General features: G+C 46.3%; 1 protein-coding gene across 2 annotated transcripts in view; it reads left to right on the forward strand.

Annotated features, from left to right (window-relative positions):
* Nucleotides 1-27,955, forward strand: part of LTBP2 (latent transforming growth factor beta binding protein 2) — a 1,439,407-nt gene that overhangs the window by 1,090,317 nt on the left and 321,135 nt on the right. For both annotated transcript variants that reach the window (XM_078659886.1, XM_078659885.1), the window contains one exon: nucleotides 4,433-4,558. In XM_078659886.1, the coding sequence (XP_078516012.1) occupies nucleotides 4,433-4,558 (126 nt within the window). The remainder of the gene's footprint in view (nucleotides 1-4,432; nucleotides 4,559-27,955) is intronic.

Below are 27,955 nucleotides of genomic sequence, written 5' to 3' on the forward strand. Positions count from 1 at the left end.
GTGGGGCGGGGGAGGAGTTGACAGACAACTGGATAGGAAAAATAAAATCCACTTACCTTGTGCTCGCCGCATAGCCAACTCGGCAATGGGGCGAGCGCAAGGTAAGTGGTTTAATTTATTTAATTATTTTATTTTCCCTATTCTGTCATCTGTCGACTTACCCCCCGCCCTGCCTGCACCCGCACCGCTGCCCACCGCTCTTACCTGTACCGGCCGCATATCGTTTCATTTGCCACTTAGCATCGCCCTGCTCTCTTTAGGTTACTATGTGATGATCACTTTGTATGCTCTGCAGAGAAGCCCATAACTAGATGAGGTTTTAGTCACAACGCCTTTATGAAACACACCTTGAGAAACCAGCACTGCCTTTAGCCTCAACTCCAGAGGTCTGAACCTTGTCACCTCGTGAACTCTCATCCACACTCTGAGCTCACCCAAACACATATAAGTACTTCCTTTTGCAGTATGCACTATACAAGGCTGGCATGTTGCACGGAACACAACATTTCGGAAACACATTTGGGAAGAGGAAGCTGTCCTAGGACACGGGGTCACAAATACCATGCGTCACAAAGTAAAAGTTGGGATTGATAGCTTGGCTAGCATAAATGAGAAACAAGCAAAGGTTGAATTATTTCCAGGCAGCACTTACACCCCATGCCCTCTTGTTCCACATGTTGCCTATTGTCTTACTCTACCTCTTACGTAATATCAAATATAAAGCGCAGTAGTGACATGAGAGAAAATTTGCTTAAATTTCACTAGAAGCTGGGAAAGACATCAGTACAACATTTACTCCGCCCTCCCTGCCTCGTAAGATCTGCAGTAGGTATTTTATCTCGCAATGACCTGTACATGAAAACTCAATATATAGTGCAAATGTGACAGCACAAGAAGTGCTAATAGTAGAAGATGGCATAAGGAGAAACCGAAAAGAGGAAAAGACTCTTCTAGACGGCAGTGTTGACCCGCTCTCTAGTACCACAATGATGCTTCTTATCTTACTCAGCGTCTTCTATAATACCAAATATATAGGGCAGGTGTGACGTGGAAACATTTGCTCAGGCTGGGAGAAAAAAAACATCATTGGTGTGACAGTTACTCAACCCCCCTCAACCTGAAACATCTACAGTTTGAAATGTATCTAAACAATGACTTGTCTTCTTTTCCAGTTGCTGCAAAATTCGCAATAAAGTGTGTAAGATAGTAAAAAGAATCCTCAGATCAGAATATTCTTAAGTAGTGTCCCCTCGTATTCCTTTGGACCTTGATGTTCTCCATGATGACCTATGCAGCCGCAGCCATACTATGTGGATAAAGTGCTGAAGTAACAGTGAGGCTAAAAGAGTGGAGCTATTGTTCATACTTCCTTCTCATTGCAGCATCTGGGTCTTTATCTATTTGCAGCTTATCTGCTTTTGTGATGAAGTTTATGAAGGCAGGTTCTAATACCATTCTGATTAAAAAGCTTACGCAGCTAAGCATGTGTTCAGCTAGCAATCTGAGACCAGTTGAGATGATGTGAGTTAGACATTCCGTGTGGAAAAGACATAGCCTACATTTAGAACACAAAGGTGTTCTTGTCAGTTTTGGCAAGCATTCGTTAGTTTGGCTGCAGCATACTTGAAGAAACTTGACTTTGATTAAAAATCTCATTAAAATAGTTAAGTATGGTTGCGGGTGGGGTTGTTTGTAAGAGTCGATGACTGTCCACACATGTCTTCTTTTACTAAAATCCATGAGATCTTCCTCATTTGCTTGTTTGTTTAAGCATGTTTTGAAGACAGTGTGAAACAGTGTTGGTTCCCATAGATCATTTGCCTCAAGGGCATTCACAACCAGATCAAAAGACTGTGCCCAATTGTTTGTTTTTGGAGCTGCCATTTGGGTTTCTTCCCATATTTCAGCACTCAAAAGAAAGCATAACTAATGCTCGTGCCCTACACCTGTGGAGGGTACAGTGTGTGTCTTCTTTAAGGGCAGTGGATGTAAAGTTTTAGTAATAACCCTCTCCTCGTACACAGGCTTTTCTCCAATATGAACAAGATGTTGCTCTGACTCCAGCTGCTTTACCCATTGAGTCTTACCAGAACATCTTCTACGCAGGTGGCTCTGCCCAGCCTGTGGTAGGAACAAATCATAAGTACTCAGCACCATGCACTGTGCTGCGGCACGGTGTAGTGAAGGATGGTGAACTCATCCCCGAACACTGAAATTTCAGGGTACATCCCCTGCTACTTGCATCATTTGTTTCCACACTTATCGTGTCCGACTAAGCCTTCTATGTGCAAGGGCACATTGTCAATTTGCAACAATAGCAATTGAATGGCTTCAAGGATTCAAAGAGAAAACATATAAAGAATAAACAGCTCGGGGGAAAGGTAGTTGTCTTACAAGACAAAGCTTCCATTGGTCCATTTGAGGCACAATTTGAGCCATCACCGTGATGACAATCGTGCTAAAGGAAACTGTGCCACTGACCTAGCGGCCAAGGTCTAACTGCCCGAGTAGTAGTCTTGACCAGTTTTCAAACGAAGATCGACACAGATATTTTAACAGCCATAAATGCAACCAAGCAAGCTGGGAAACCTCCTGTAGGTTTTCCTCCCTAATGCTCCTACACCTTTAATTCAGATAGCATTCCTTTAGTAGTGATACCAGGAGTGGGAGACAAAATAATATATTATAATCTGTCTAGAGTAGAATTAATCAAAGAAGCCCATGAGGGGGTTGCCCCTGCACGTGCAGGAATAAATGCAACAAAAGCAATGCTACAGCAACACTATTGGTGGCCTAGTTTATTTAAACAGACTAGGGGTTATGTAAAAAGAACAATTGATGGACAGAATGTTGAACAATGTCAAACATTCACCCCAGTACAGAGATCTGGGCATAAATCCATTGTTTCTTTGGTCCCCATGCCATTCTAGTTTAAACCCAGCCATATGCAAATCAGTCTTGACCCTGTTCCCCATGGGAACAGTCCAGCCCGAACTGCCAGGACTGGTTTTGGGGTTTCACCCCTCATCAGCCAGGCTAGCTTGATGCAAGTGGCATGGAGAGCACAGGAACCTCGTCTGGGCATAACCGTCCCACTTGGGGTGACAAATCCAAAAAGAACAATTGATGGACAGAATGTTGAACAATGTCCTTAGGAAGAACGCTGATGCTATGATTTGCACTACGAGTGTCATTGTGAACCATATTATGAGGAAGAAGAGTACAATGTTTGAGATGGCCAGTTGTCATTACCAATTTAGAGTTCCCCGTTTGTTTTAAAATCTGCCACAAGAATCTTCACAAAATGCATGGGACCAATGGCAGTTTATTTCAAAAGACACGGTCACCAGGTTTTCTCCTATGTGCATGACAGGTTGATAAAGGGAGATTAATATCAGTCGATGAAAGCATGTTCTTCAGCCTGTTTATAACTCCTCAGCAAGATGTGGCTTTCAATCAGCAAAGACAACTCATCGCTGCTTCCTTGCAGATACATAGAGCCGTTAGATGGAAATCTGGATATTGACAAAGGGAGAGCATTTTCTTGAGGGGATAGGATCGTTCAATTGCATGACTCAACCAAAAAGTTGCAAATAAATATTCCTTTGTACTTTACTGGGTATGTCATCCTGCATTCCTCTAATACCCCGCTGTCGCCTGTGCCTGAGGCCATTGCAGGTGGAACTAAAATTCAATTTGGCTACCAAGTCAGCGTTATATTGCAGATGAAAGCAGCCTACCTTGGTGTGCTTGAGAGAAGAATTGTCAGGAATGTGTCCATTCCTGCAAGGGAAAGCGGGCACTAGACTCAGATGACGCCACGAGTCTACCACACAAGGACTTCTTGAGAGGTGGTTTCGCTGAAGCAGACTTCCTGATGAGTCGGGAAACAGGGAAAGACCAGTGGACGAAAAGGAAAGGCGAGACTAAAAAATACACAACATCTGTGAGGAAATGTCCTAAAATAATCCCTCTGCACGCCTGAAGTAGATAGATGGTATAGGAGTGGGCGATGTCAGGTTGGGGCGGAAAGACCCTGTAATAAAAAATGGCACAGTGATGATTAAGACTTATGGATAACACACATGCAAGTACAAATAAGGAAGGGAAGACAGAATGGACTTTAACATGCTTCAAGTAGCTTCCTTTCTACACACTAAATGTTGAAAATAAAGCTATTGATTACTGTTTTAGGTTAGAAACTTTGTTTCATTCATTTTTTACATTCAACCGAGGACTGTTTACATACATTTTACCGTCGTTTCTAAAGATGTCTTAAGTTATTACCCGAAGACGTTAGCTTTCTTCCTGCCGGAATTACTCCTCTGCTCGCTATATAATCGTAATGGACGGTCATCCTGGAGTTTATGAGACAGTGACACCTCTCCTTACTCCTCTGTGCTAATTCATGGCTTTGTTTTCTTTGCTGCAGATTTAAACGAGTGTCTGACAGCAGACGTCTGCGGCCCCAACGGGGAGTGTCTGAACAGCAACGGGTCCTACTTCTGTCTTTGTACGACCGGCTATTCAAATGCAGCCGGAGGAGTGAGCTGCGAAGGTGAGGAGCTCGTAAGGAAGTGAAAGGGGAGATGTGTACATGATAAAGGGGTAGTAGTACCTTCTACTTCTTGTTTGTCCTTTGTTACTCCTGGTCTTGGAGTTCACGATAGCGACAGGCTCCTAGGGTTGGCAGCTTCAGGCCAATGGTGCAGGCCAGGCATTTGGGTAGGGCCCATTGGTCCTTTTTGTTCAGAAGGTGGGGTATATTTTACTGTTAGGCTTTTTTTTTAGAATTGGATCATTTGACGCTGTAGCCCTGTTATAGTACGCGCACAATGTGACATTCATCCCTCCCCAACTTGTGTCACCTTTCCTCCCACTGTGCCCAAGAACTCTCAGAATCAGGGTATGTTGTCCAAGGCGTAGCCTTTTTACTCACATCAAACCAGGTAATTCACCACAAACCAATACGAGAGTAAAAATATCCTACTTGGATATATAAAAATTATTCACAGCATCACACTTTAGCGGCATCCATATGTCACAGGCATTAAGAAAAATAGGCACGACATTACACTTGAACTTGAACTTGGCCGTACACTTGAACTTGGCCGTCTCAGCTCACCAAGCACCCACTCTGCTGCGCACATTGTGCCAGCAGGCCCCAACGCGGTACAGTATACTGTTGCACTACTTGAACTCCAGGGCACCGCATAGTGCACCGGCCCACCGTGGTACCTGCACACAGGCATCCTCCCCAAGGTTCTACTCTTTCCATATATTGCGGGTTAGGGCAGTAGAGTCCAGGACCACCCGCAGATCAGACCCTCCTCCCCGCCTATCTTCTGCACACGTCCATACTACCCCCTTCTGGGGTCCATCCAGTCGCTGAACCTCCATTGTTGTGCATCCCCCTTTGTTGTTAACTGTCAGTGCTCTGCCACAGGGTAAGAAGCTACCTGGCGCACTCGCCCTCCCACCCCCTCCCCCAGCGCTGACTGTGCTCCACAATAGCCCCAATATAGTCTGAATAAAGAGTTCCTGCCTTTTCACCGACAGATGCACCCCATCTTGATGGAACAGCTCTCTTTTTCCTAGCTGGTGCAAGTTGTGTAGTTGTGTCAATGACGCATCCCTACATCTTGCCTGAAGAGGCTGAAAACCCTGGGAGGCCGCCGTAAATAACCAACAAGATTTTTACTGCACACCCTGATGACATCACCTGACCCCCTTCGTTCCACCAACCACCTTCTTGTCCCCGGAGGAGGCTCAGTCCAGTGGCGCTACTAAGGGCGCCCCTCCCCTAGGTGCGGGCAGCGCCTGGTCAGGTGTCGTTTTTTTTTTAGCTTGTACCTCTCTCCCACCCTCTTATTTATTTTGTTTTTGCCCTATGTTTTCACTTTTGGAGGGTCTGCAGTTTTGGGTATTTGTGTTGTTGCTGTGGACAAGTGGCAGAAATGGAGGAACTTGGGACAGGCCGAAAGGGTTTAAGGAATGGCATCGTAGGCTTTAGGCAGAGGGAACACGGATGAGCGATGGTTGAGTCCCGTGTGAAAGTCAATGGATGAAAGGGGATGGTGAAGACTGGAAATGTTAAAGAATTGTTTGGGGAGTTTAAGGGTGGGGGAAGGATTTGTTTATTGTATTAGTGAGGCGATGAATTTAACCTCATGGATGCTGCACATATTCCTCTGCTGTGCTGGACAGCAAAAAAAACTGGTGTGGTCATGACGAGCTCAGCTCGTCATGAGCACACGAGAGGTGTACCTCATGACGAGCTCAGCTCGTCATGAGCATCGAAGGGGTTAAGAATTGTAAAATGTTAATGAGTTCCAGAATTGCATACCTATCCCAATAAAGCTGCCTTTTACTCTCACTTGGCCTGATTTTTTCTGCGTCTATTTCGCCTGAACGGAACAGAGCGCTGTTCAAATAAAAGGAACACAGCTCTAAGGGACGCAGTTCACAGTAAGGAAGCATGCGGTCTATAAGAGAGCTGTTTACAGAAAGGAAGCAGGGCTGTAAGAACACTGTTTACTGAAATGAAGCAGGGCAACAAGAACACTGTTTACAGAAAGGAAGCTGGGCTGTAAGAGCACTGTTTACAGAAAGGAAGCTGGGCTGTAAGAGCGCTTTTTACAGAAAGGAAGCTAGGCTGTAAGAGCACTGTTTACAGAAAGGAAGCTGGGCTGTAGGAGCACTGTTTACAGAAAGGAAGCTGGGCTGTAGGAGCACTGTTTACAGAAAGGAAGCAGGGCTGTAAGAACACTGTTTACTGAAATGAAGCAGGGCAACAAGAACACTGTTTACAGAAAGGAAGCTGGGCTGTAAGAGCACTGTTTACAGAAAGGAAGCTGGGCTGTAAGAGCACTGTTTACAGAAAGGAAGCTGGGCTGTAGGAGCACTGTTTACAGAAAGGAAGCTGGGCTGTAGGAGCACTGTTTACAGAAAGGAAGCTGGGCTGTAAGAGCGCTTTTTACAGAAAGGAAGCTAGGCTGTAAGAGCACTGTTTACAGAAAGGAAGCAAGGTGGTAAGAGCACTTGTTTCCAGATGGAAATAGGGCAGTAAGAGCTCTTTTTATAGAAGAGAAACAGGGCTAAAAGAGTGCTGTTTAGGGAAAGGAAGCAGGGCTCTTAAGCTCTGTTTACTGAAAGGAAACAACACTGTTTACAGAAAGGAGACACAGCTGTACGAGCCCTGTTTCATTTTTGTACTTTACAATCCCAAGCCTCCTCATAGCCATTCAGCAGAAGATAGGAGGCTGTTAAGAAGCTGAAGTTGAGTAAAATGGTCCTTACTATGAATTTATTGGGAGTTACAAGATGCATGATGTCACTTCCACTATCCATGGACTCCTGTGAACGTTCATGGGGAGAGAGGAGGCAAAAAAGAGGAATGGGATGAAAGAAAGTATGAAATTGGGAAAAATGGGATGGGTGGAGGAAAGAGGGAAGCATATGAGGAGGAGGGCAACTAAGGAAGAAGAAATACATGAGAAGTTAAGGCAGGAGAGTGGAATGATGAGAAGGAGGGAGTAAATGAGGAGATCGAGACAGAGAGGAAAGGCAGACAGGAGAAAGAGGAAAGAAAGATAGTGGATAAGAAAATGAGAGTGACTGGAGTGAGCGAGAAACGAGAGCCGGAGAGAGAGAAGGGAGAGAGGAAATGAGGTCTGAGTGTAAAATAGAGAGGCAGGATGTTTATGGTAATTGTGGTAGAAGATTCTCATTGCAAAAGGGTTCACAGAACCCTCTAGTTATACATTCTAAAGACATGCACCCTTATCTTTCTAGTTCTCTAATTTTCTGATGCTCCAGAAGATATGTCAGATCTATAATTCCAAGCATCACGGTCTGGAGCTCGATGACGAGGACTGGCAGGCTGCGATCTCTTCCCCGAAGGAAGTGGCTATCCCGGCGCGCCTCCGGTTTGTCCAGCTCAAAATTCTTCATAGGGTCTACGTGACTGGTCCCCGTTTGGTGCGAATGGGATTCTCTGTGGATGGACTGTGCAAGCGTGGTTGTGGTCTGGTGGGTACGTTTCTCCATATCATTTGGGAATGTCCTGCTGTGATGCGCTATTGGACTCGCGTGCATGAAGTTATGAGTGAGGTCACGGGGGGGCACTCAATGCCTGAGGCGAGGCGGTGTCTGTTGAATGTCTGGGAGCCGAATGATTATGACCTGGCGCAGCTTCGATGGGTGACCTTGGGTAATATGATTGCTAAGAGAGACATTGCTCAGTTGTGGGGTGCCCAGATGCCACCGACAGTTCTGGTGTGGCAACAAAACATGGACTGGTGCATGTTTAGGGAAAAGGCAGTGTATGTTTCCCGTGGCACACCCCGCAAATGGGGGAAGATCTGGAATCAATGGAACGCATACCGTGGTGACATCTGTACTCCCCCCATTCAGAATTGGATACTGACCTGTCATCCTCCCAACCTGATGTTTCCTCCACGGGAATCTAGATATCTTGCTTCCTCCTGGTCTCCTCCCCCCTCCCCAATCTCATCACATACTTCTGACATCTGATTTGGATATCTAATCCCCCCCCCCCCCCCCCAGCGCCTAAATGACACAACTGTAATGTACTGCCTTGTTTTCTGTTTTCTTTTCTATGTTTTTTGTTATTTGCATTTAATAAAAAGATTTTTAAAAAATAATTCCAAGCATCATCTCATTTTAGAAACCCGTATTCTCAGTATTGTATCTTTCATAGATTCACATACTTGAATCTTCCACCACTGACATGGTAGGAGTCTCACGGTAACAGTAATAAAAGCAGTACCAAGACTTAAACATTATACATCACATTGAAAATAATAGACATTGATAGCCATTTCACATTGTTTTAATGCAACTAAACTACCACCAATCAGAGTAGAGACACTGAAGCACCCATCCCCAGCAGAGCCACCACAGATTTCTTACTGCAGTTTGTGTGAGAGGGAGTCTCCCTCAGCTCTGCTCAGTCTCAGTGTTTTGTCAACTCTTGACCTTTCCGGTACTCTCAAAAGAAGTGATTCTTTTACCTTCTGGCAACTCAAAGGTACAGATTTTTGGGTTATTATCCTGGTTACCAGCATGTCAGAGGGATCTATGGAGATTCTGTTCAGGCCTTTACTGCTTACATCCTTACCATAAGATTAAGGAGTGTAAGCAGTGCAGGATTTTTTCGGCCAAGACCTTAAAAGATTGCACGGCCTGGCTTCTTCTTTGGTTACAGAAGAAAAAACCCCATTCTGACTTCAATTCTGATGATGATGAGATAAGGAGTCATTCCTCATCTGGGAAGAAGCGTAAAAGTGAGGGCTCGCCGCATATGAAAAGATCTCCAAGAGAGTGAGATCTCACAGTAAGGATTCTGGGCCTGAAAGATCTGTGAGTAGAGAGCCTGCTGGACCATCATCCTATCACAAAAAAAGGCTAATTCTTCTTCCTCATTAGTACCTGTGACTCCTTTTGAGGAGCCTTCGGTTCGACTGATCCGTAGTCAAAAATCATTCCATCATTGGCTGAATCATTAACGATTAAGTTGTCGACACAAGCGTTGTCTTCCATGCCTGTGAGGACAATGCAGCTGATGATATGCCTACAAAGTGGAAATGTAAGTAAAGCCATTTCAGAGAAGACTATCTTGCACTGGCGCCCAATGAAATGTGTGCCAAATGTCAATGTACAGTGGTAAGAAAAAGGTACGGGGTACAGGGTATATAAATCAATGTTTCTAATTGCAGTAAGATATATGGAGTGGGCATAATTCCCAGGAGATTAAAATCTCCTTTGGAATGTGAGGGGAATCTCGGATCATGAGGACAAATTAAGGGGCTGGGTCAATTAACTACGAATTATATCATTTGTCCGCAGGAAACGCGGTGTGTGGAGGTAAGGCCTTTTTTAGACTACATACATTTTGCGGTACTCTGCCTTCCCATCCCAACATGGTGGACTCAAGGGATTGAGTTTCGATACAAGTAAAAAGTGATCTGGCAGTTAATGCCGGTTTTGGAAAAATGGGGTGGTGATGGACAGAGTTTCTGAATGATGCAGAATACTCTTACCAAGTCAATAGATCATGGTTTTAATCCATCACCGTTTTTTAGCTCACTGCACCATCCCAGCTCAGAACCTGGCTATATGCAAATTAGTCTGTTCCTGTCCCAGTGCATGATGGGAACAGGGCAAACCAAACTACCAAGCCAATTCTTATACTGGGAAGGAAACAAGCTTCCGGGGACTGGTTTCTGGCATCACAGCCTTCTTCGGCCCGGCTTGCTTGAATCCTGATGGTGCAATGAGCAAGGGACTCACGTCTGAGTATACCCTCCCACACATAGTGTGGATAAAGCCTCCATAACCTGCGCCAGAAAAAGAGACACAATCATTGTAAAAATCGATCTACCTAAAAGCCAAAACAACAGAGTGAACAAAACCATAATTCTTGGGAATGCCTATTTGCCCCCATCGATTAAATGGAATCATGAGTCCGCAGGTATTTTGGTGGATGTTCTATAAGGCCTACGGTCAGATTATCCTAAAGCACATCAGCTATTTAGAGGTGACTTCAATTCAAATCTACTCTGGAATAGCAACCACAAGGAGAAGAAAGATAGGGAGGATGCATATTGGAGAATTTTGCAAGTGACCTCCCAAAATCAGATACAGGACAGATTTGGCGAACAACTGGAAAACTCCCTAGAGACCTTAGGGATACGATGCCTGAATGGCAGAGTAAAATTTGGCAGACCAGCAGCATATACGCACATTTCGTCTTCTAGGTTAGCTACCCTGGACTACTTATGGCCATCAATAAAACACTTCCATAAAATAGATGATTTTCTGATAACTCCGTGTGGCAATCTCATGCAAGATCACAACGTTTATGAAAAGGTATCACAAAATAACGCTGACTGGTCAACAAATGATACTGCCCCCTTACAAAGAATAAATTGGAGGGTGGAACAGACCCAAATAAATAAAATAAAACAAGATCTACGTCCCATAAAATGGGGCTCTGAACAAAAGAAGGATAATGAAGTAATGAAAGCTTGACTATATTGGTAGCATCACTATAAACTAATCTGGCATAGGATTAAAAAAAAGATCAGACTCTAACTATAATAGGTTGAAGAACACTGTGGGTCAGAAAGCACGGAGGCTAAGAAACAATCTAAATAAAGACCTCCGGTGTCTCTGGTATAAAAACTCAAATGTAAAGAGTATGAAAGAAAAAGTCTAAACTCTGAGGCAAGCATACAGGAAACAGATATGGGCTGATAAATGTAATATCTGAAAGAAACAGATAGTTATAGATTTGTTACCTTATAGATTCCTTACCTTCGAATTACCCCCAGGCGTCAGACTGGATCTAGAAAGTTTTTCGTCAGCAGTACCCCTGCGCGTCGGAAGGTAGCGTCGGTTGACTCCGCGTCTGTCGTTGGCATCTTGGTCGCCAGGATGACGTCGCAGTAGCAACATAGATGCCGCTCTCGCGCGCTGACCTCAGTTCTTCCTTTTTCCGCACCAGCAAGAACAGATTAGTAAAGAGTGGTACCCCCAGTCACTTTTTGACTGACTTTTTTGCAACTTTTGTTGACTTAGTTTTTGAGTCTCAACCGACTCCTGGTGCAAGAGGGATGCCCAGCTTCAAGGCATGCAGTTCCTGTACTCGACTGATGTCCGTGACGGATCCGGACCACGTGTGCCTCTACTACCTGGAGCGTGACCATGACCCCAAGTAGTGCTCCAACTGCCCAACCATGGCCCAAAGTCTTTGCGGGAGCGGTCCCGAAAGCTCCTCGAGACCCGGCAGTCAGCTCCGCGTCGCTCAAGGTACTAGTCGCATGGGTGGTCGAGGGAGTTATCATCATCACTGCTCTTCTAAATCTTTGCACTCGGGGTCAGGTAAGTCGTAGCATAAGAAGAAGTAGAAGAATCATCGTCGCTCTTCGACTTCCCCTCGTCTGTCGACCAACGCTACGAGGGTGTGGGTGGTGCCCCTTCCATGGCTCCGCGTGCGGAGCCTTCAGGGTCGATTCCGGCTTTCCCTTCCTTCCCGGGACCCGTAGCGACCCCTGCCCAGTTTCGTCAATTTTACAAAGCGATGTATGCCATCTTTGCGCAGCCCGACTCCGCCGGCGCGCCTTTGTGCCCCGTGAACTCGGCTAGGGGCCCTAGGCCTTCCACGCCGGCGGCTTCGGCTTCCGCACCGCAGGGCCCCCTTGGATCCAGGCCTGGATCCGGATCAGCGCCGGTCTACCTCATTACACCTCCGCCAGCACCGATCCCACCTGCACCACGTCCGCAGCCAATGCCTGCTGGACCCCCATCCGGCGTCAACCCCGGCTTCCACCCCGATGTGGACACAGAGCCGGACCAGCTCCGACCGACGCTGGATCCGGTGCCGATGGGTACTTTTGTCCCTGTGTTCCACCGTGGCCATTTTCAGCCAGATTGGCAGCCAGAGGAGGGTGAAGAAAACTGAGAGGGGTCTGGTGACCCTTTAACAGACCAATTAGATTACGATCCGGACTGGAGAGAGGAACTGGAGGGTGCCAGTGATCAGGATACCTCCCCAGACCTAGGCATGTTGTGACCTCCTACCGTGGCTACGGAGGAGGGAGCGTCATACGCAGTGGTGTTGCGTAGGGAGGCTAAGGCTCTCCACCTCGAGCTACCTATGGTGGCAGTCAGGACTAACCTCCTGACAGAGATCCTTCAACCGGCAGCGAGTTCTTCGGAGCCCCTGATGCAGTTTAATGAAGCCCTCACGGACATCCTTTTGGGCACTTGGTCCAGGCCCAACACAGGGGCTCCTGTGGACAGTATGATTGCCTGACTCCACCGCCCGGCCCCAGGCGACCCCACTTTCCTCTCCCAACACCCCACCCCTGAGAGCTTGGTGGTTCAAGCCTCCACTTCTAAAGGCGCCTTCCCTACTGCACCACTGGATAGGGAATCCAAAATGCTGGACCATCTTGGGAAAAAAAAACAATTTCCGCCAGCTTGGGACTGCGGTCGGTAAACACTGCAAGTCTGTTTGGCTGTTACACCCACTCTGTGTGGGATACAATGGCGCAGGTGCTGCCTCATTGCCCGGAGGAGGCCCGGGCCGTACTCTCCCGTGTAGTTGTTGAGGGGAGAGACGCAGCAAAGTTTACCATCCGCTGTGGGCTGGATACCGCCGACGCACTTGACAGAACGATTTCCACATCAGTAGCCCTTCGACGCTAAGGCTGGTTGCGTTCGACTGATTTTTCCGGGGATGTCCAATCCTCCCTTATGGACATGCCCTTTGATGGCAGTCGCTTTTTTGGCGACATTGCAGACAGCGCGCTAGAGAGCTTTAAAGACTCTTGGGCTACGGCACGGTCCTTGGGCCTCTCCACCACCCTCCCTGCGCAGTCTGCCTTTCACCCCTTTCATGGCTATGGAAGGGGTGCCCCACTACGTCCCGTCCAGAGCCACAGGCCGGCTCAGGCTGTTCAGCCCCAGCCAGCCAGGGAGGTGGGAAGCACCGGCGTGGTTCTGGGGGCCGGTGGGCCAGTCCACAGCAGCTCCCTCTGCAGCAGCCTCCAAACCCTCCTATTCCAACCTTCCTGGGCCACCAAACACAAGTGGGCGGCAGGATCCGTAATCACCTGCCCCACTGGCGCACCATCACGTCGTACAGGAGGGTTTTGCAGATAGTCTGAAGGGTCTACTCCCTCCCTTCGAGACTACTCCTTGCTCTATGCTACCTCAGTACCATCGCATGTTGGAGGATCACCTGGTCCTTCTCCAACAGGAAGTTTCGGCACTCTTGGCCAAGGGTGGTATCAAACGGGTCCCTGGTCCAGAAGTAGGTCGTGGTTGCTATTCCCACTCCTTTCTTTTGCCCAAGAAGGACAAAGGCCTGCGTCCTAGCTTGGATCTCAGGAACGTCAACCGGTTCCTCCGGAAGGAGAAGTTCAAAATGTTGACGCTCGCTCAGGTCTTGTCTGCCCTCGACCCTCGAGACTTGATGGTAGCGTTGGACTTGCAGGACGCTTACTTTCAAGTTCCTGTCCTACTGGCCTATTGGCGTTACCTGCGGTTCACAGTAGGCCATGAGCACTTTCAGTTTACCATGCTCCCCTTTGGCCTTACCAGCACCCCTTGGGTGTTCACGAAAGTGATGGAGGTGGTCGCAGCTCATCTGTACAGATCAGGGGTTCCAGTTTTCCCCTATCTCGACAACTGCCTGTTGAAGGTGGGCTCACCCCAGGTTGTCGTCTCCCACCACCAGACTACTGCCGACCTCCTGCATTAGCTGGGGTTCTCGATCAACATGCAGAAGTCACATCTGACCCCCTCTCAGAAGCTCCTCTTAATCGGAGCGGTTCTGGACACGACGCAGTTTCTGGTTTATCCTCCCGAACAGCGAGTCCGGGATATTCGCGCTATGATTCTGATCTTTCAGCCTCTATCCCAGGTTTAGGTCAGGATGACCCTGAGGCTGCTGGGCCTCATGACCTCTTGCATCCTGCTGGTCGATCATGCCAGGTGGCATATGCGGGCTCTGCAGTGGGACCAGAAGTTCAAGTGGGAGCAGCATCAGGGGAATCTGTCCGATTGAGTCCAGATCTCGGAGGGCACTGCACGACAATTACAATGGTAGCTAACGAACCAGGATTGTGTCAACAGCAGATCCCTCTCCCTTCCCTAACCAGAACACACAGTGGTGACAGATGCATCCCTTCTGGGATGGGGCGGCCACATGGGAGAAGCGGAGATCAGAGGCCTCTGTTCTCCGACGGAGTCCGGGCTCCACATCAACCTTCTGTAGCTTCGGGCGATTCGTCTGGCACTCAAAGCATTCCTTCCCTCTGTCCGGGGGAGAGCAGTGCAAGTGTTCATGGACACCACCATCGCCATGTGGTACTTCAACAAATGGGGTGTGTGGGGTCGTGGACCCTATGTCAAGAGGCCCTCCGCCTCTGGACATGGCTACAATATCAGGGCATATCCCTGGTGGTTCAACACTTGGCAGGTTCACTGAACGCCAGGGCAGATGAACTCAGTCGCAGGTGCATGATGGATCACAAATTGCATCTTCACTCGGAGGTCGTGGAAGGTCTCTTTCAGCAGTGGGGAGAGCCTTGGTTAGATCTATTTGCCACCGAATAGAGAACGTGCAATGTCAGCAATTATGCGCGTTGGAATTTCCAAGGCGGCACTCGCTAGCCGACGCTTCTCGTCGCGAGTGGATTTGCAGTCTTCCATATGCATTTCCACCTAAACCACTTCTGCCCAGAGTGCTGAAGAAGATCAAGAGTGAGCGGGCGCAAGTCATTCTTGTGGCTCCGGATTGGACACAAAGAGTCTGGTATCCTGAGCTGGTCAACATGGCCATCGATCTGACAGCCTCTTAGAGAGGATCTTCTGTCGCAGCAGCAGGGGACGTTTCTCCACCCGAACCTGTCCAACCCCCACCTCCTTGCGTGGAGATTGAGCGGCGGCAGTTGACGTCATTTGACCTGCCTCCCAAAGTCTGTGATGTAATCTTGGAAGCCAGGCGTCCCTCTACTAAGACGGTATACGCCTGCAGTGGAACATATTTGTGGCATGGTGCGCAGCAAAGGCTGTGGATCCCCTTTCTGCCACTCTTTCTGAGGTTCTCTTGTTCCTTTTTTCTTTAGCCCAGCAGAGCTCTGCTATGGGCACTCTTAAGGGCTCCTTCTCGGCCATTTCAGCCTTCCCCAGGCTCCCTAATCAGTCTTCTCTATCTAAGTCCCATGTTGTAAATAGATTTCTTAAGGGCATTACTCAACTGTTTCCTCCTGTTCCCTTCATAATGCCCCAGTCAGACTTGAACTTGCTTCTGACATATATTATGCGCGCTCCCTTTGAGCCACTGCATAACTGGCCTCTCAGACTCCTCGCTTTGAAAACTGCTTTTCTGGTGGCCATCACCTCTGCGTGCAGGGTGAGTGAGCTACAAGCTCTGTCTTCTAGGCCTCCTTTTCTGGCTGTCCATCCGGACAAGGTCATCCTTAGAACTAGACCTTCCATTCTTCCCAGGGTGGTTACTTCTTTCCACATTGGCCAAACCATCACTTTGCCCACCTTCTTTCCGCCTCTGCATCCTTCAAAAGAGGAAGAGAGGCTCCACCGTCTGGATCCAAAATGTGCGCTTTCCTTCTACTTGGATCGCACCAAACAATTCTGGGTGGACGACCAGCTCTTTGTTGGTTACGTGAGTGCTAAGAAAGGTCGGGTCGTGCACAAACGGACCATCTCCAGGTGGATCGTTCTGCGCATCAAAGTCTGCTATTCTTTGGCTAAGAAGGAGCCTACAATTGCTTTGGGACGAGGAGTACCCCTAAATGACATCTGTCAGGCAGCTACGTGGGCATCGCTGCACACCTTTACGAGACGCTACTGTCTGGATAGCCAAGTCCGGAGAGAGGGCTTCTTTAGTCGTTCTGTTCTCCAGGACTTTCTAGTGTGAACTTGGTTCGCAGACCCACCTCTGGGGTTGGTATTGATGGAGTATCTATTCTAAGGTAAGGAATCTATAATTAACTGTTTCTTTCAGATGAACAAGTTACTTACCTTCGGTAACGATATATCTGTAAGAAACATAGGTTAGTTATAGATTCCTTACTGCTACCCCACCCATCCTCCCCATTCTGCGAACCGACTTCTAGGGTTAAGGACATCCTTTCAGGGCACTAGTTTTGTGCACCAGTGGTCAGTGTCTTGCATGGCTCTGCGCTTCTGGCGTGGAAAGTCGTGTACAGAACTGATGTCAGCGCACAAGGGCGGCGTCTGTGTAGCTACTGCGATGTCATCCTGGCGACCACAATGCCAACGACGGACCTGGAGTCAACCTGACGCCAGCTTCCGACGTACAGGGGCACTGATGACTAAAAACTTTCCAGATGGATCCAGTCTGATGCCTGGGGGTAATTCTGAGGTAAGGAATCTATAACTAACCTTTCTCCAGTATTCAATCTTTCATAGATTCACATGCTTGTATCTTCCCCGTCGTCATGGTGGGAGTCTCCCAGTAAATGATAACCATAGCAGTAGAAGAAAAAACTGCCAGGAAGCCATAGAGTAGTGAAACCACTAGGTAACCTCTCCTCCTCATTATGTGGCCCAAACTGCAGCCAATCAGCAGCCAGCACCAGCCTACACCATTCCCAGCAGAGCCACCATACCTCAGATTTCCAACCGCCTTCGTGTGAGAAGGAGTCTCCCTGAGCTCTGCTCAGTTTATTCTCTCACTATAAACCAAAACGAGCACCACTATTGCCACACTACTTAGACTTGGATCATGGATGATCGCTCGAATTACTGAACCAAACAGTAACTCTCAGGAGATGTTTTATCCGGAGTTAATCCAACGAATTTTATTAATTTTGCATCACAAATATCATATAAATGAACACTTTTTCTTGTTTAAATACAAACAACACTTATTTGGCTCCACGTCACATATAAAAGGACAATTATTTACAAACAAAGAGACAATTTTAAACAAACTACCAGCTTTCATTCAAACACTCATACACAACAGCACATTGATATATACACACATATAAGAATTACACAGCAATATTTACAATTTCGTGATTTAGAAAACATAGCATTGGAAAGAGCAAATGAGAAGTTTTGAAATGCTTGATAATCAATAGAATATTCCTAATGCTGGGTAGAGGGGGTCTACGCGTTTCGATAACCCCTTGTTGTGGGGAAATCTCATCAGGACCATGTGCCTGTAAATGGAGAACAAGAATGAATCAACCGGGGGGTAGAAAAACCATGCCTCTGACACTACAGTGGGGGGTGGGGAAACTAATCCTACCTCGTAAGTGCTCGGTTTTCTCTTGCTTGGAGAAACTGCAACAAAAATAGAGCCTCTTTAGTCTCTAATTGGAGGAAGGCAATTACACTCTCTTCATTCACACACTCATACGTGAATACTCACATATTTTTAACGCATGCCGCGATTTAGTCAAAATCCAAGTTTTTTCGAATTTGGTGGAAGTGGAAATCTAAAAGAATAGAAGAGCTTGTCAGAGCACGGTGACATTTACGCTCGCTCCTACCGCTGTTATGGGTGGAGAGGGGACGACTTACTTGTTTACAGCGTGTGCGTCGGTCGGGTGGTAGTTCCCGGGTATGACGAAGAATCTTCTCGTTTTAGTGTTCTAAAAGAAAGGGGAGACTTCAGTCAGGTCTCTGTCTATTGGGCTCTTCGCCTCGCGGTTTCGGTCTCTCACGGCGCTTTCAGTTACCTGAATGATCCTCTTGCACTGAATTCATCAGGGGGTCCACGCTCTTCGGTCTCTGACAGCAAATGCAAGGGCCGGTGCTATCCAATCGGTATTGCTATTCTCGCGTTTCTTAGTTTTACTCACTTCCTGGTTCCAGGGATTGTGGGGATTGTAGTTGAGTTGTCGGTCGTCATGGAGACGATGTTAGTGTTGATCTGGGGTCTAGTTGAATCGGACCTATGTGCAGCCGACCTCGCAGTCCACAGCGGGGGCAGCGGACCAGTTTGGACTGTGTTCATGTTCGTTGCAGTGTCGGCCGTATTCCGTCTGGGGTATTTACAAGCGATAGATCTCGGAGAGTTCATTCAGACCGCTTGTCGCTGTGTTAAACTTGACAATTAGCATGGCTTCATTGCGTGATAGCTTTTCCTCAATGTCACCACCTCTGGAGTCTTTTTCAATTTTTGCGATCACTGTCCATTTCAAATCCTCTAGTGTATGCTCATGATTCTTCCAGTGATTCACTAGAGGAGCAGTTGTGACATTCTTTTTTATTCGCGATTTATGTTGGGTAATTCGGCATCTCACCTCCTGGCTTGTTTTGCCGATGTACAACATGTCGCAAGGGCATCTTATGCCATATATGACGTACCTTGACTTACAATTTGTAAATTTTTCGTGTTTCCAGAATTGTTGCTTATGTTGAAACAGGCACCCTTCTTCGGTACTTGCACAACAAATGCAGGATCCGCAGTTGTGGTGTCCTTGGATTGGTGGTAATCCTAGCATCGTGCCAATTGTCGGTATATTCCTCTTTATTGCTGCGCGGACTAAATGGTTGGCAATGCTTTGATCTTTTTTGAAGGCAAACAATGGCTTCTCTTTTAGTGTCTCATCGATATTTTCCACCAGATGCCAATTTTGTAAGATGGTTTTTTTGAACATGTTGGAGTTGGGACAAAATGTGGAGACACATACTATCCTATTGAGAGTTGGTTTCGCCTTTTTCACTAGGAGTGTATCGCGAGGAATCCACCACACTCTCTTCATTGTTCTTCTTAGTAATTTTCTGGGGTAGCCTCTTAAAGCTAAGTTGTCTGTCAAGTTGGTAGCGTGGAACATATATTCGTCCTTAAAATGGCAGTTTCTTTTAATCCGCAAGTACTGTCCAAATGGGAGGTTTTCTTTTAAATTCCGCGGGTGATTGCTTTTAAAATGTAGAGCCTTGTTTCTGTCTGTCTGTTTCTTATACAATGTGGTCACCAAGCCTCCATCTGTTGGATATACCTCGACGTCGAGGAATGGCATTTTAACTTTTGAGAAGCTCATGCTGAATTTAATTTCCTCTGTTCTTGAGTTGAGCCACTCATGAAATTTCTTTAGATCTTCTTCGGTCCCTTTCCAGGTCAAAAAGACGTCATCGATATATCGACTCCAGCTGGTGATTTGTTCTACGAATGGGTTTGACTGGTACACAAATCTCTCTTCGTATAATGCCATAAAGAGTACAGCCAATTCTGGGGCGAAAGGACACCCCATGGCTACTCCGCTTGTCTGATAGAAAAATTCTCCATTGAAGTTAAAATAGTTCTTTTTTAAGGCCAATGTCGCTAGCTCCATGATAAAGTCCGTTGGTACTCTGATGGGTCTGGGTCTTTGATCCAAGAAAAACTGAATTGCATCCAGACCGTCACTCTGAGGGATCTGGGTGTACAATGAACAAACATCCATTGTTACTAAGAAATCTTCATTTTGTTCAAAGGGAATAGTGGGGAGTTTATTGATAAAATCAGTTGTATCACGGAGGAATGACTTGACTTCGGACATAAAAGGTTTCAAAAAGAAGTCCACAAACTTGGACACTGGTTCAAATAATGACTCACAGCCGGAGACGATTGGTCTTCCGGGAGGGGCGTTTATGTCCTTATGGATTTTAGGTAAGACGTAAAACAAGGGTATTCGTGGATTATTAAATTTGAGATATTCAAACTCTTTCTTCCCGATAATTCCCTCGATCAAGCCTTTTTCCAAAATTGGGTTCAGTTGTTGTTGCAATTCTGTAGTGGGGTCTTTCGCTATTTTTCTATAGCACCTAGGGTTGTTGAGTTGACTCATCACTTCTACTATGTATTTTTCAGTGTCCCATACAACAATCGACCCTCCTTTGTCCGCCTGTTTTATTGTAACTGACGTATCCTTTTTGAGATTCTCTAGAGCACTTTTTTCCGCTTGTGTGATGTTAAATTTTGTCCAATTACGTTTTTCTTCCATTTTAGTTATGGCCGATAGGATCGTTTTTTCAAAGGTAATAATTTCTTTTGCAACTTTATTTCCTGGTGGACAAAATGTTGACTTTTTTCTCAGTCCTGTGACCTCCAATGGTGGGTTAAACGTTGTTAGTGCAAAGAAAGATTTTAATTTAATTTTTCGACAAAATTCGAGTGCCTCCATTTTGAGTTTCACAAAATTGGTATGTCGCATGGGGACAAAGGAGAGACCTTTTTCCAAAATACTAGTTTCTGATGAAGTGAGGACTTTATTTGACAAATTGAAGATCGGGGAGACTACCAGTTCTTGTAGTTCTGCCTCCGGGTCGACATTTCCCATGGCTGATTGTAACGTGGGCGTGCTCGGTTTTGTGGTTGGCCTCTTCCTAAAAAAGGAGCCGAGGATGGTCCTGGTTGTTGTTGGAATGCTCCTCTTTTATTAGCGCCTCTCCTTTGATTGTCACTCTCACCCTCACTACTGCTTGATGCGGACGAAATATCTGAAAAGGAAATAAACTTGTTCGTTGATCGTCCTTGGTATTCTCCCAGATATTTCCTTGAATCGGGTCTAGAATAGAAATCTGTTTGCAGATACGGATATGTTTTTTCAAGATTGAAGTTCTTTTTATCCCTTTGGAACTGATTTTCCTTTTGGTTTATTGTGTAATCCTTGAATTCTAAGATGTCTTTTTCAACTTTTTCAAGTAATGTTTTTGCGTCCGTGATAAGTTGATTTTGTTGTATCTCGCTTTCCAAGGTTTTTATCTCTTCCAGTTGTTGCAATGAGATTCTTTGCGCTGTCTCGACCGTTAAGACCATAAGGTCTCGGCTACACTTGGTCTCGATAAAACTGTATCCCTGTTTGTAAATCGGGTCGTCTGTGAATATCACGGGGATATTTTTTATCTGCAAACCTCCTGGTATTGTGCCAGCTCTCAAGTGCTGGAGGAGGAAATGACCATGCAGATCTGTGCGAATTTGTTTTTTCTTTAGCCTTAAGAGTTTATCAGTTTCGTTTTGGTTTCTAGCAGATGAACTCAAGGTCACTGAAGTGAACAGGGGGGGTTTTTCCAATAGATTTTTTATGTGCTCTTCACTATAGGCAAATGTTTGATTTTCAGACATACTGTGCACCACTCACTCACAATAACTCTAATCAATTTACAACACTAATTAAAACACAACACAAATAACTTTATACCACCATATTTCAACAGCTCCAATCGGGGCCTGAAACAACCTCGCAGAAAGCCTTCTGCTAAAGTACCATTACCAAGACAGGGTCTGGTAGAAAAAATACCATAAAAAATCTAAAGAAATTTCATGAGTGGCTCAACTCAAGAACAGAGGAAATTAAATTCAGCATGAGCTTCTCAAAAGTTAAAATGCCATTCCTCGACGTCGAGGTATATCCAACAGATGGAGGCTTGGTGACCACATTGTATAAGAAACAGACAGACAGAAACAAGGCTCTACATTTTAAAAGCAATCACCCGCGGAATTTAAAAGAAAACCTCCCATTTGGACAGTACTTGCGGATTAAAAGAAACTGCCATTTTAAGGACGAATATATGTTCCACGCTACCAACTTGACAGACAACTTAGCTTTAAGAGGCTACCCCAGAAAATTACTAAGAAGAACAATGAAGAGAGTGTGGTGGATTCCTCGCGATACACTCCTAGTGAAAAAGGCGAAACCAACTCTCAATAGGATAGTATGTGTCTCCACATTTTGTCCCAACTCCAACATGTTCAAAAAAACCATCTTACAAAATTGGCATCTGGTGGAAAATATCGATGAGACACTAAAAGAGAAGCCATTGTTTGCCTTCAAAAAAGATCAAAGCATTGCCAACCATTTAGTCCGCGCAGCAATAAAGAGGAATATACCGACAATTGGCACGATGCTAGGATTACCACCAATCCAAGGACACCACAAATGCGGATCCTGCATTTGTTGTGCAAGTACCGAAGAAGGGTGCCTGTTTCAACATAAGCAACAATTCTGGAAACACGAAAAATTTACAAATTGTAAGTCAAGGTACGTCATATATGGCATAAGATGCCCTTGCGACATGTTGTACATAGGCAAAACAAGCCAGGAGGTGAGATGCCGAATTACCCAACATAAATCGCGAATAAAAAAGAATGTCACAACTGCTCCTCTAGTGAATCACTGGAAGAATCATGAGCATACACTAGAGGATTTGAAATGGACAGTGATCGCAAAAATTGAAAAAGACTCCAGAGGTGGTGACATTGAGGAAAAGCTATCACGCAATGAAGCCATGCTAATTGTCAGGTTTAACACAGCGACAAGCGGTCTGAATGAACTCTCCGAGATCTATCGCTTGTAAATACCCCAGACGGAATACGGCCGACACTGCAACGAACATGAACACAGTCCAAACTGGTCCGCTGCCCCCGCTGTGGACTGCGAGGTCGGCTGCACATAGGTCCGATTCAACTAGACCCCAGATCAACACTAACACCGTCTCCATGACGACCGACAACTCAACTACAATCCCCACAATCCCTGGAACCAGGAAGTGAGTAAAACTAAGAAACGCGAGAATAGCAATACCGATTGGATAGCACCGGCCCTTGCATTTGCTGTCAGAGACCGAAGAGCGTGGACCCCCTGATGAATTCAGTGCAAGAGGATCATTCAGGTAACTGAAAGCGCCGTGAGAGACCGAAACCGCGAGGCGAAGAGCCCAATAGACAGAGACCTGACTGAAGTCTCCCCTTTCTTTTAGAACACTAAAACGAGAAGATTCTTCGTCATACCCGGGAACTACCACCCGACCGACGCACACGCTGTAAACAAGTAAGTCGTCCCCTCTCCACCCATAACAGCGGTAGGAGCGAGCGTAAATGTCACCGTGCTCTGACAAGCTCTTCTATTCTTTTAGATTTCCACTTCCACCAAATTCGAAAAAACTTGGATTTTGACTAAATCGCGGCATGCGTTAAAAATATGTGAGTATTCACGTATGAGTGTGTGAATGAAGAGAGTGTAATTGCCTTCCTCCAATTAGAGACTAAAGAGGCTCTATTTTTGTTGCAGTTTCTCCAAGCAAGAGAAAACCGAGCACCTACGAGGTAGGATTAGTTTCCCCACCCCCCACTGTAGTGTCAGAGGCATGGTTTTTCTACCCCCCGGTTGATTCATTCTTGTTCTCCATTTACAGGCACATGGTCCTGATGAGATTTCCCCACAACAAGGGGTTATCGAAACGCGTAGACCCCCTCTACCCAGCATTAGGAATATTCTATTGATTATCAAGCATTTCAAAACTTCTCATTTGCTCTTTCCAATGCTATGTTTTCTAAATCACGAAATTGTAAATATTGCTGTGTAATTCTTATATGTGTGTATATATCAATGTGCTGTTGTGTATGAGTGTTTGAATGAAAGCTGGTAGTTTGTTTAAAATTGTCTCTTTGTTTGTAAATAATTGTCCTTTTATATGTGACGTGGAGCCAAATAAGTGTTGTTTGTATTTAAACAAGAAAAAGTGTTCATTTATATGATATTTGTGATGCAAAATTAATAAAATTCGTTGGATTAACTCCGGATAAAACATCTCCTGAGAGTTACTGTTTGGTTCAGTAATTCGAGCGATCATCCATGATCCAAGTCTAAGTAGTGTGGCAATAGTGGTGCTCGTTTTGGTTTATAGTTATTGGATTGTGAGGCTTGTCCTTATTGCCAGTGAGCCCAGACCCTGTCTTGGTAATGGCAGTTTATTCTCTCTTCACTGAACTTTTGACCTTTCACAGTTGGAAGACAGGTACTGTTCTTTTATTATCAAGCTCCATTTCATTCAAGATGTCTGAAAGCTCCCAGAAGAGTCTTTTCAGAGCTTGCAGGTCCTGTGGCAAGGCCAGGCTGTTTTCTGAGGATCCTCACAAGGAGTGCTTGTACTGTTTGTACCCTAAGCATATTCCTAAGGACTGCAAGTATTGCCACACCTTCTCTGCCAAAACACTGAAGGATAGAGAAGCGCGCCACTTATTATGGCTTCAGAAAAGGAAAACTCATGACTCGGAGTCTGAGGGAGAAGCCAAGGGACACACCTCTAAGAAATTAAAAAGAGGGTCCTCTGAGGAAAAGGGAGATGTGAGGAAACAAAAAGCAGGAAAATATAAGGAAGGTGAACCTTCTGCTTCACTCCCTCCAACTCCTCTCAAGCCTTCCACAGAAAAGAAGGCTCCGTCGTCACTTCCGTTGACGAAATCTACCGATATTCCAGTCAGACCGCCGACAAGGCCGTCGACGACTTCGACGACGACCATCTCGTCGACGACGACGATGATGACAATCTCGACGACGACAGCTTCGTCGATGACGATGACTCCGTCGACGGTGAGTGCCAGACCTTCGTCCACGGCAAGATCTTCGTCGACGAGTATCCCGTCGACGATGCGGATGATTGTTCCTTCGACAGCCCCATCGACGGTCCCGTCGAAGGTCCCGTCGACGATGAAAAAATCGTTGACGATGCCATCTCCAACCAAGATAACTTCTACATATATTTCCATTAAGAGGATTGCTCCGTCGACGGGAGCGTTGACGAGCAAAAAAGGGGAGTTTTCCACGCCGAAGATTTCACCTTTACTGCCCTCTACCATTCTGGATTGCCAGGAATCAGAGGAGGAAGGATCCTTTGGTGTTTCTTACAGTCCTTCGCAACTCCATATTAAACATCAGGATTCCGAGGAGGAAGACCACCAGGAGGCCCAGGAGCACTTCTCTTTTACGGATCGGCCGGTCAAAGGCCAGATGAGATACGAATCATTTCACCAGGCCTACCACTATGATGATGAAGAGGAGGTGGATACGCCTGTGCGGGAAGAGGCCATGTCGGTGCCTACTTCTTTAATATCAGACCTAAGAAGCATGATTGATAGCTATTATCGTCGCTTTCCGGAAGATAATGCTTCTGCGGCCGCTGAAAAAGCCTCTCAGCCTGCAAAGGAGACAGCCCCGGCTCAACCGCCGCCTCCTCTTCCTCGGACGGAGGTCCAAAATGTTGTTACTATTCGGGATGACTTAAATGATTCCAATCAGGACGATCAAGAAGAGGAAGGGGAACTTCCTCAGGATGAGGGGGTTGGAGATGAATGGGACCATTATATTGCTCCAACGTCCCCGGTGTCACCTTTGCCTCAATCAAGCTCTCCTCCAGAAGACATAGCCAGTTTTCACGATTTGATGGGAAAAGCGGCTAAAAGATTTAAGCTTGATATGCCGATCAAGGAAAGCGAATGTTTCCTTTATGATTTCAAGGAGTCCTCCAGGAAGTCGGTAAGAGCCATTCCTATTATTGACCATATCTGGGATGAAGGACTCAAACTGATGAAGACTCCAGCCTCAGTCCCAGCATCCGTACCCAAGCTGGACAAAAAGTATCGCGCTGTAGAGACGGCTCCAGCATGTCTTATTGGTCATCCTCGACCGGACTCGGTTGCGACTCAAGCAGCGCAGAAGCGCTCCAAGAACCCTATTGCTACATGTGTGGCGCCTCCTGATAAGGAGGGCAAAAAGATGGACGGCATAGGTAAACGTTTTGCAGTCATGGCAGCAGCCTCCATCAAAGCTACCAACGCAATGGCCCTTCTGAGCCGGTTCAATAGACAGATGTGGTCTGACATCGCACCATTCCTGTCGCATCTTCCGGAGGACAAGAAAGAGGAGGCGACTACCATCCTGCAGGATGGAGCCAGAGCAGCATCGGGGTCCATAGACGTTGCAATGGACATAGCGTCTATAGCTTTCCGCCAGATGGCTGGGGCAGTAACCCTACGGAGGCAAGGATGGCTCAAAGCTACATCCTTTCGTCCGGAGGTCCAGTCTAAAATCTTGGACATGCCATTCGAGGGCGAAAGCCTCTTCGGTAAGCAGATCGATGAGGCTTTACAGGGGATAAAAGCAGATACGGATACTGCTAGATCCTTGGGATCTTTACAGCAAGGTCGTTATCAGTCCTTTCGTGGCCGAGGATCCAGAGGACGTTTTCAGCAGCAACGTTCCTCTTTCCAATCTAATCGTTAACAACCTTACAACCAACAGGGTTACCGTCAGTACTCCTCCAACCAGCAATACCGGTCCTCGAACACTTCCTTCCAACAACAAGGAAGAAAAAAGTCCGCTGCCAGAGGGAAGCAAGATTCTGGTCGCAGACAGTGATGTTTCTCAGGCGCCTCCAATTCCGCTTCAGATCGACCAGTTCCACTACCTCTCTCAGTTTCTCTCGCATTGGCAGTCCATAACATCGGACAGATGGGTATTAGACATCATTACACAGGGTCACACCCTGGAATTCTCACAAAGGCCTCCAAATCGTCCACCTCTCTGCAGAGTTCATCAACATATAGCAGCTCTCAAAGCAGAGATCTTATCACTCATACTGAAAGGAGCGATAGAGGAGGTCCCATCAGACCAGCGAGGAACAGGTTTTTACTCACACTTCTTCCTTATAAGGAAAAAGCAATCATCAAAATGGAGGCAGGTGCTGGACCTCAGAGATCTGAACACATACATAAAGAAAATTTCTTTCCGTATGCTGTCCTTACAGGAAATTCTTCTACTACTCCGCAAGGGAGACCACATGGTCTCTCTAGACCTGTTGGATGCATACTTCCACATTCCGATACACAAAAAACACAAGAAGTATCTGCGATTTATGGTGGCGGGGCGCCATTACCAGTTCAGAGTTTTGCCTTTCGGCCTGAAGTCTGCCCCCAGAGTATTCACAAAATGCATGGCTCCAATAGCGGCGCATTTAAGGCAGCAAAGTCTCCAGGTTTTCCCATACCTGGACGACTGGTTAATAAAAGGACCATCATTCCAGGCAACACAGAGATCTCTACGGATGTGCACGGATCTCTTCCAAAGATTAGGCCTTCGGATAAACAAAGAAAAATCATTTTTTCTCCCGACTTGTACTCTACAATTCCTAGGAGCAATCTTGAAAACACAGGAAATGAAAGCTTACCCATCAGAAGAACGGGTAACAAAAATCTTGAATCTGACTGCATCTCCGGCAACAAAAAAGTCCACTTCCATCAGAATATTCAAGTCATTACTGGGAATGATGTCCTCTTGCATCCCATTGATTCCCAATTGCCGTTTAGAGATGAGACCGCTGCAAGAAGCCCTGGACAAACAATGGGTCCAAGCCCTAGGTTCCTTCGACGACAAGCTGGTCATAACCCATCAGATCAAACGTGCAATGTCATGGTGGGGTATCAGGAGCAATCTAACAAAGGGCCTGGTATTCGAACCTCAATCTCCAAGCTACGTCATGACATCAGATGCTTCATTACGAGGTTGGGGGGCACCTCTACAAGACCTGGAATTTCAAGGCCTTTGGTCTCCTCAAGAGACAAAACTTCACATCAATCTCTTGGAATTGAAAGCCGTCTTCCTGG

This window comes from Lissotriton helveticus, chromosome 9 (genome assembly GCF_964261635.1).
Source record: "Lissotriton helveticus chromosome 9, aLisHel1.1, whole genome shotgun sequence".
In the NCBI taxonomy this organism is placed as follows: Eukaryota; Metazoa; Chordata; class Amphibia; order Caudata; family Salamandridae; genus Lissotriton; species Lissotriton helveticus.